The sequence below is a fragment of the Cervus canadensis genome, chromosome 6, assembly GCF_019320065.1.
Source record: "Cervus canadensis isolate Bull #8, Minnesota chromosome 6, ASM1932006v1, whole genome shotgun sequence".
Classification (NCBI taxonomy): domain Eukaryota; kingdom Metazoa; phylum Chordata; class Mammalia; order Artiodactyla; family Cervidae; genus Cervus; species Cervus canadensis.
In genome coordinates this window covers 37380877-37390103 of record NC_057391.1, presented here as the reverse complement: position 1 = coordinate 37390103, position 9227 = coordinate 37380877, and the positions used below count along the sequence as shown (strand labels likewise).

General features: G+C 51.8%; 1 protein-coding gene across 1 annotated transcript; it reads left to right on the top strand.

Moving 5' to 3' along the window:
- Positions 1–2693, top strand: RHOV (ras homolog family member V). Its single transcript, XM_043471511.1, has 3 exons — positions 1–310; positions 1102–1160; positions 1347–2693. Exons 1-3 carry the CDS (start codon positions 103–105, stop codon positions 1788–1790), a joined length of 711 nt encoding a protein of 236 aa, XP_043327446.1. The 5' UTR covers positions 1–102; the 3' UTR covers positions 1791–2693.
- Positions 2694–9227: the final 6534 nt, after the last annotated feature.

The window sequence follows — 9227 nt, the reverse complement described above, 5'->3', positions numbered from 1 at the left end:
GCGGTTGAGCTGGGTCTGCGCGGATTCAGTCAGAGGCAACCTACGGAACGTGCTTCAGCGATCACAGCGGAGCCTGGTCCCCGGCTGTCCCCGGAGCGGGCCATGCCCCCGCGGGAGCTAAGCGAGACTGAATCGTCCCCGCTCCGGTCCCCGACCCCTCCCCCGGGACGGGGCAGCGCGTCCCCCGAGCTGGGCATAAAGTGCGTGCTGGTGGGCGACGGCGCGGTGGGCAAGAGCAGCCTCATCGTCAGCTACACCTGCAATGGGTATCCCGCGCGCTACCGGCCCACAGCGCTGGACACCTTCTCCGGTACGTTCAACGGCCACGGCGGCCGCGTGGCTGGGGGTGGGGTTGTGCACTCGGGGGCTGCGGCTGGAGCCGAGGAGCTAGTGCACCGAAGCCCCCGGGGAGGCTGGCGGGAGCAGGCCCCGAGGTGGCGCTGCTCAGGCTTGGTGGGATCCAGGACGCTCTTTCTTTTTCTTAAAAAAAAAAAATTTTTTTTTTTCATTTATCTTTGGCTGTTCTGGGTCTTCGTTGCTGCGCGGGTTTTTCTCTAGTTGCGGCGAGCGGGGACCACTGTTCGTTGTAGTTCGCTGCTTTTCACTGAGGCGGCTTCACTTGTTGCGGAGCACCGGCTCTAGAGCGTCTGGGCTTCAGTAGTTACCGCACGTTTAGTTTTGGTTCCCGGGCTCTAGAGCACAGGCTCAATAGTTGTGGTCATGGGCCCGGTTGCTCTGAGGCATCTGGGATCTTCCTGGACCAGGGCTCGAACCCGTGTCTCCTGCATTGGCAGGTGGATTCTTTACCACTGAGCCACCAGGGAAGCCTCTTTTTCTTTTCTTTATTTGAGTATAATTTCTTTACAATGTTGTGTTAGTTTCTGCTCTGCAACGAAGTGAATCAGCTATATGTATACCTACGCCTCCCTCTTGAACACTCCCCTCCCCCCATACCACCCATCACAGAGCACAGAGCTGAGCTCTCTGGGCTGCACTGTATGTTCCCACTAGCTGTCTATTTTATACACGGTAGTATTTACGTGAAATCTAATCTCAGAACGCTCTTTCTAACTCAGTCTTTCCCCTGCCTGTCCCCTGCAGTGCAAGTCCTGGTTGATGGAGCCCCGGTGCGCATTGAGCTCTGGGACACAGCAGGACAGGTGAGAAGTTGGACCATCCTCTACTGGTCTGGGGTGAGGTGGGTTGGAGGCTGGGAGGATCCCGGGTCCATCAGGAATGGAGAAGGCCTTGGGCCCTTAGTTACAAGTCTCAGTCTCTAAACCCAGATGACAAGGGATTCCCTGCGTCCTGTGGCAGGGAATAATGGCCTGGACTTTCCATCCTAGGAAGACTTTGACCGCCTTCGCTCCCTCTGCTACCCGGATACAGATGTCTTCCTGGCCTGCTTCAGTGTGGTGCAGCCCAGCTCCTTCCAAAACATCACAGAGAAATGGCTGCCGGAGATTCGTACTCACAATCCCCAGGCACCTGTGCTGCTGGTGGGTACCCAGGCCGACCTGAGGGATGATGTCAATGTACTGATTCAGCTGGACCAGGGGGGCCGGGAAGGCCCTGTGCCTCAACCCCAGGCTCAGGGTCTGGCTGAGAAGATCCGGGCCTGCTGCTACCTGGAGTGCTCTGCCTTGACGCAGAAGAACTTGAAGGAGGTGTTTGACTCAGCCATTCTCAGTGCCATTGAGCACAAAGCCCGGCTGGAGAAGAAACTGAATGCCAAAGGTGTGCGTACCCTCTCCCGCTGCCGCTGGAAGAAGTTCTTCTGTTTTGTTTGAACAGCTGTGACAGCAAAATGATCAGTAGGCCAATGGCCACAGACTTCTAGAACCTGAGACATGGGGCCTTTGAGGGGCTCTGCTGGCAGGGCCCGGCCACCCTCATGGGACTCAGTTCCCGTCTGAACGCTGTGGAGCCATGGGCCTTTAACTGCCCGCTCTTCTATGCCAGGGTGAGCCTAGGGCCTGGAGGAGGGAAGGCTCTGACTTGGATTTCTGTGGTCAAGGCTGACAGAGAAATCCTAGTACTTTGAATTTTCATGGGATGATCCTGACAGCATCAGCTGCCTCCAAGCAGTTTGGGATCCAATTCCCAGTTTCTTATTATGGGCCCTCAAGCCAGGCTGGCTGAATTAGGACCCCTTGTGGTGGTCCCCATCCCTTCCTTGGCCCCAGGGGTGAGGAAGAGCCTGAGGAACAGCTGGGCATCTCAGAAGGCTGGAAGGTGTCCAGCCCTGATTTGGAGAGCTTAGAATGAATTGAGTAAGACAGAGGTCTGTGAGAGATTGAGAAGGAGCAGAAAGTACAGCCTTGGAGCCTTAGGACTAGAGGCAGGCTGGGGAGAAGACAGATCAGAGGGCTTCTCTTGGTACGACGAAGAGAAAGAAGGAGAGTAGAGAAGTAGGGCAACTGAGGAGCAAGGCTGACACTTGGGCTGTCCTCAAAGCCTCAAGGCCAGGGAGGGCGGGGCCGGTGCCTGAGAAGAACTGGGTCTCAGGGCTCCCTAGGCACTGCCCAAACTGGCTGGACCAGGAGTGGGGCAGGAAGTGAGAGGCAAGGCCCAGCAAGAGGAGGGGGAGGAGCTGCAAATCAGAGCCTAAAGTAAGAAGGGGCTTTCTTCAAAGTCATAGCCTAGAAGACAGGGCAGTGTGGAATCTGCAAATAAAGCCTTAAGTTTCTGAAGCTGCTGTCTCTGGGTCTTTTTCTGGAGAGGTTAGCATGTTGGTCCCTCAAGGCCCAACAGTTTGGATAGAGACAGCTTGGGTACCAAAAGACTGAGGCTAGATCGAAAGGTGAGGGCTGGTCTAGATGGGACCGTGATGGGAACTGGCCTGGGGGGAGGGGTTTGGGGTGCCCCGTTTGGGTCTTAGCTGGTTCCCAGGAGAGCTAGCGTGGGAAGCAGCCTGGAAACGGGTTTCCCCAGGTGTCAGCGCCAGAGCTGCTTTCCCATGACCTCACCAGGCGGGAGGTGCCCCTCCCCTCTCCCCTCCCTTCTGGAGCACAGTGCTCAGCCCGGGGCTCTGGGGCAGTCCCGAGCCCTCTAGCCTTCCTGCTCTGATCCTTCCAACAGTCTACAGTGCCCCAGGGTTTCAGATTGGGGAGGGCCCTCTGGTTCAGACCCTGAACACGAAGGGACCCCCATACAACTTAAACCTCAACCACTGGCCAAACTTCTTGGACTTGGGTTGGTTGAACCCAGCCAGTCTTTAGACTTAGCACTCAAAGGCTACATAAGGACCTAGTGAAGGTCAGGATGCCAGTGCCAACAATTTATATTGCTTTTTTTTTTTTTTGGTCTCTTCTGTGCGGGTTGTGGGATCTTAGTTCCCCAACCAGGGATTGAACCTGCCCTCAGCAGTGAGAGTGAAGTGTCCTAACCAGTGGGCCACAAGGGAACTCTGGTCAACAATTTAAGTAGAAGTCTGGTCCCAGAAATCCTTTGAAAGTGAAGGTTCATTGATTGAGGACTTGGAGAAGAGCAGGGATTCAGAGAACATTCCCTGGACTTGGAGCTGGAAGGACATTTAACAGGTGCATTTGGAGTGGGAGGGGCACCACTTTACCTGTAAGGAAAGGGAGGCTCAGAGGAAAAAGGTAATATTCCAGGTAATATACTATTATTAGTGGCCATAAGAGCACTTTGCAAACTCTAGAGATGGTACATGGTAAATGTTGTTCATGTGGAGAGGTATTTCTAAGGCACACCTGGGGCACTTGCTAGGCAACTAATGGGCCAGGTGAGCCCTCTGTCCCAGCCCAGCTCCCACTGCAGGAAGTTGTGTGTGTGTGAGAAAGAACGTGGCCATGGGACAGAAATCCTAGCCAAGTGAAACCTCAGATAATCCCCAAGTTTAGTTTTGGCCGAGACTGTCCACCTTCTGCCCCACCTGGGCTCTTCCCCCAGAGCTCCAGCCACCTGTCTCCCTTTGCCCCTTGTCCCCTCAGGTGGATGGAGTCTTACCCCCACCCTGCTCCATGGCAGGCTGTTACCTCAACTCAGCCTGACACACTCCCTTCCTGGGGGCAGAGACCCCAGTTCAAGTTCAGGCTCTGGCATCAACCATGACCTTAGGCAATTTTTTTTTCCTTCTCTGTGCCTCAGTTTCCTCATTCACAAAATGAAACAAGTCTCTGGATTAGAGATTTTCAAACCACTCCAAGGTGACTTAAAGGTGCTATGGGTTGGGGAGGAAGCCTAATCAAGTGATTTTTGGGGTCTCTCCCACCTCCAGCTTCTTCCTTAATTCTTTGATGGTCCTAGTATACCCGTGTCACTTTGTCTTCCCTCCTGCTGGGTCACTGAGCCTTGTCCGCCTCGCACCTGCATCTCTGCCACTGCTGCTTCCCACCCTCAGCCCCCTAGTGCTGCTTCCTTTCTCCTGGCACGTCCCTGACTCAAGACTCTTACTTGATCTCAGTGCCTGCAGTGAACTCCCAGCTTCTCATTTCAGCACTCAAGACCACAAATCTGACACCAACCTGAACAAGGCCAGATTGTCCCAGTGATCCCCACTCCCTGATCCCCAATCATTTTTTACTTCTGAGTCCAAGTCTTTGCTTTTGCCAAATCCTCTAGAAAGTGCCCCCCACCACCCCTCCCAACCAGATGCCCAGTTTCTCCTTTAACCATCTCCCAGTCAATACTCACTTCTCTAGGACCTATATCATTAAGGTCTGCACTGCTATCTTGGCCCATTGAGGAGACACTAAATTTAGTCCTTTGCTCAGGCTACACCTCCCACCCCCGCCCCCACCCCGACCATTTTCAGCTAAATGGAGAGGGAATAAGTCCCATTCATGCCCCTGTGTTCCCACAGGATCATGGGCTCAGGCAACATTTGCTGCAGGCCATTAAGTGCTTGGGGCTTCCCTTGTGGCTCTGATAGTAAAGAATCTGCCTGCAATGCGAGAGACTTGGGTTTGATCCCTGGGTTGGAAAGATCCCCTAGAGAACAGAAAGGCTACCCACTCCAGTATTTTGGCCTGGAGAATTCCATAGGCTGTACAGTCCATGGGGTCGCAAAGAGTTGGACACAACTGAGCGACTTTCGCTTTCAGTTTCATTAAGTGCTTGAGATAAAAAAAAGCCAAGCAGTGAGCCCTGCAGGAGATCCTGAGGATAAAGTTCATCTCCAGGTCTGTGTCCAGGGGCCTTACCATAAGCCTAAAGAGTAATGGAATGGCTTGGGATTTCCCTTGTCATCCAGTGGTTGAGGCTCCTTGATGCCACTGCAGGGGGCCTGGGTTTGATCCCTGGTCAGGGGACTAGATCTCACATGCTACCACTAAGTGTTCGAATGCTACTACCAAAAATCTCTCACGCATCATCAACTAAATGATCCTGCATGCTACAATGAAGATCTCGCATGATGCAACTAAGACCTGGATACAGTAGAGATAAATGTTTTTTAAAAAGAGTGATGGCTTGCTGGAAAGGCCCTCTGAGGCACTGGGGCCCATGCCTGTACAGAGCAAAAGGGGATTTACCTCTTGTTCCAAACCCACCGTCTCACTTGCTGTGTCTCTACAATGTGATCTCTCTTTACTTTTCTGGGACTGTTTTTATCTCTTTATCTTTCTTTCATTTGCCTCTTTTCCCCTATTTTCTCTGCTCTTGAATCTAAAGGAACATTGAATATATTAACTGGCCAGAAGTGTATGTTTCTTACATATGCAGTCTTAAATTAGTGCTTATCAATGTAAAATTATTTTTATAACTGTGTAACCAACCCTTAGTTGATGTTTTTAAATATCTATTTTGTTTTTTCACAATCAATGTTTCGCTTACAGAAAAACTGGAAAATCCAAAGAACTAGAAGATTGAAATGGACTAGTAGTCTTAATTCCCAAAGATAATCCACAGTAACATTTTGATGTTACTTCCTTTTGGTTTTCTCTGTATATTTTTGAAATATTTCTTGTGATTATGCTAGATATAATTTTGTATTTTCTGTTTAAAATTTTGATAGCTTTTTCATGTTATTATAAACTCTGATTAGAATCTGTAACCATTTATGTATGTTTGTTTACTATTTCACTCTGATCATAATTTCTTCAACTAGATCCCCATTTGGGTGCATTCAGTTTGTTTTCCTTTAAATATTTTTTTTCTTTTATAAATGAGATTAAATCCACAGTTGATTATTTTTTCCACCATGGATTGGTGACCATTTACAGAAAAAGCATCCTTAACATCTTTGGCTTGGAGACTGAGCCACCATATGATCGTGAATGGGGCCTATGAGGGAGCTTGGGTTTCTTTGCCTGTTGACTTGTCAGAGGCTCTTTCTGTTGAAGCATGACTAGCAGATTGTGGGTGTTCAATAAATACTGCATGATGACAAGGTATGTATATATGACATATTGGTATTCATGTACATCCCTCTGTGTCCCTGTTTTTGCTCTTGGGTATTTCAAGTGGATATTATCTTTGTGCAGACCTCTGAACCCTTCCATGCACGTGCAAGTCTGTGTATCTACATGTGTAAATGTGAATGTCTGTCTTCATGTGAGATGTGTGTAGCTCCGCATGTGTACGTTTGTGTATCCACATAATGCCTGCCCTTAGGAGTGTGTATTGTACACAATTCTCTGTGTGTATCTGGGTGTGTGTTGGACTTCCCAGTTGGCTCAGTAGTAAAGAATCCTCCTGCTGACCTGGATACCTGGGTTCAGTTCCTGGCTTGGGAGGGTCTCCTGGAAGAGGGCATGGCAACCCACTCCAGTATTCTTGCCTGGAGAATCCCCATGGACGGAAGAACCTGGTGAGCTACAGTCCATGAAGTCGCAAAGAGTCAGACACGACTGAATGATCTAGCACGCGTGCACAGGTGTGTTGGGTGTGTGTTGGCCTCTGTATCTGTGTGTGTATGTCTAGGTTGGGCCTTGTTTCTTCGGGACTGTATGTCTGTGTGTGTGTGTGTGCCCAGGCTCAATTCTGAGTGGGTCTGTATGTGTGTGTGTGTGTGTGTGTGTCGGGGGCATTTCCTCCACGAGCATCTTTGTGCTGGGTGTGTGTGCTGAGCTGGTGTGTGAGTGTCTGCACACTTGAGGGAGCTGGGCCTTACTTGCTTTCCCCCAGGTAGCAGAGCGGAGCCCAGGGCAGAGGTGACACACCCTCTGATCTCCTCATTCTCCTGGGAACCAGCTTGGGAGAGTGAGTGAGACCGAGAGCAGACTGCGTCAGGAGCACCGGCCCCTTTTGCAACCAGCCCAGGCCCCGGGCGGTAACCAGGCTCTCACAGGTCAGCCCTGCCCACTGTGCCTGGCTGCCAGGAAACCCCGCTCCCAGCAGGGCTGCGCTGTCAGCGCCCTCCCTGGGCCCGGGCCAAATCCTCTGGTGAGCGGAACTCAGCCAGCCGAGAGGCCACATTAGTCACGCTGTGGCAAGAGTAGGGAGTGACTTCCCAGGCCTGGGCAGTGCTGACTGTCCCAGGAAACCACTGCTTTCTGTCCCTGGCCGCGGTGATGCTTAGACAGCCTGGTCTGCTCCAGTATTGCCTTCCATTCTTACAACTGAACTTCCAAATGGGCCAAAGGGCTCTTATTAGCTCTGATTTTCAGGACCTGGGCCCTAGCCCTGCATCCAGGATTCTTTCCAGTGTGCCTCCTGGAGGTTCTGCCCCCTAGAAATAGACCTCTCAGAGGGCAGGGCTGGGAGGCATGGTTGATGGGACAGATTAGGTTGTCCTAGGCTCAGAGTGGGACAGAGGGAGACAGGGTTGGAGTGGAATGTGAGAAGGGATGTTGGCATTGAACCAGGCCTGCCCTCCTACTGGAATGTTCTCAACGCTTCCTCCACTGAACAGATTAGTCCCCTAACTGAGATGACCGTGGAATTCATTGTCAGACTCAGGATATTTCTGAGATTGAATGGGAACTCTATTAATCACCTGGGCTTATGGTCACCCTGCTCATACCCTTCTGGAAGGCAGAGCCAGTCATCAGTCTCCTTGCCCAGTCAGCTTCTTGGCTTCCTTGACCCTTGCCTGTACCAGTCTGTACCAAACTCTCTGGCCCTTGGGCGGTGAGGGGCAGCAGGGGGGCCTTTGGGCCAGGTGGGGCACAGTGATTCCCTGGGGCCCCTTCAAACTGGCAGAAAAGCTAGGAGCCCAGCCCCCAACCAGGGACAACTGACCCATTGTGTGTTTCCCCCTCAGATCTGTATTCGCTGTGGTCATGTTCCACTGCATCTGCGCATTTTCTCTCCCTCCCCAGCACCCCATACCTGCTGGAGACGGGGAGATCATCCCCCTGGTGAGACAGGGGACCCTCTATTTCCCAGGACACGTGTGTTTTTCTACCTATGGCACCTTTCCACCCCTGCCCAACAGGCCATGTGTCCCACCGACCACCCCATCTCCCATGGGTTCTCCAGTTTCAGTTCTATCCCCAACTCGCTGGGCGACTTTGGCCAAATTACTGCCTTCTTCTTTGTCTGAGTTTCTCCCAGTTGTGAAGCGGGGTTAGTACTCTGCCCCTCCCTGGATCCCAGGAGACCTGCAGGGAGAAGCAAGATAAGAATGGGGAACTGATTTGGAGGAAGCTGTCCAGTGTGTGAAGCAGCAGTTCTGGCCTGTGTTTACATGGGTGTGGGCCTTGGGATCCCAGCCTCCTGAGGCTTGGGAACAGCCCTGACTGCTCCTTGGCCTGGCTCCTTTGTCCCACTTCCAGAGAAATGACAGACACTTAGCCCAGGAGCCTGGGCATCTGGAGAAGATGAGACCTCAGAGCAAAAAGTTTGGGGCTCAGACTTCCTGGCCTATTCTGTCCCCAGACACTGGCTGTGTGACCATGGGCAAGTCACTGCCCATCTCTGGGCCTCAACAACTTGGCTCTGACAGCCTCCACCAGTCGTGTATTCAGGGGGCCCTAGAATCTGTAACCTGTAACCATAGTTTAGGGATTAGAAAGGACTTTGCCATCTAGTCCAAGTCCTTCACTTTTCATAGAGCACTATGGGTTTTCTGGGGGCCACAGACTAGTCCTGGTTAACCTAAGGTCATAAACTGGTTGCAAAGAGGATGGAGCAGGAGAGGGTAAGTAGATCAGAGAAAATCCACTGTCAAGACAACTCCAAGTGGGTTGGTGAGTCAACAAGGTAATCTTTTGTACTCCATCAGTGTTCGATAGTCCCCAGTCCTCTCAGCCTCTCCATCCATGCCTGAAACCCAGCCTGGTCCTCTCCTCCCCTTCCCCACTATTTCATTCCGACTC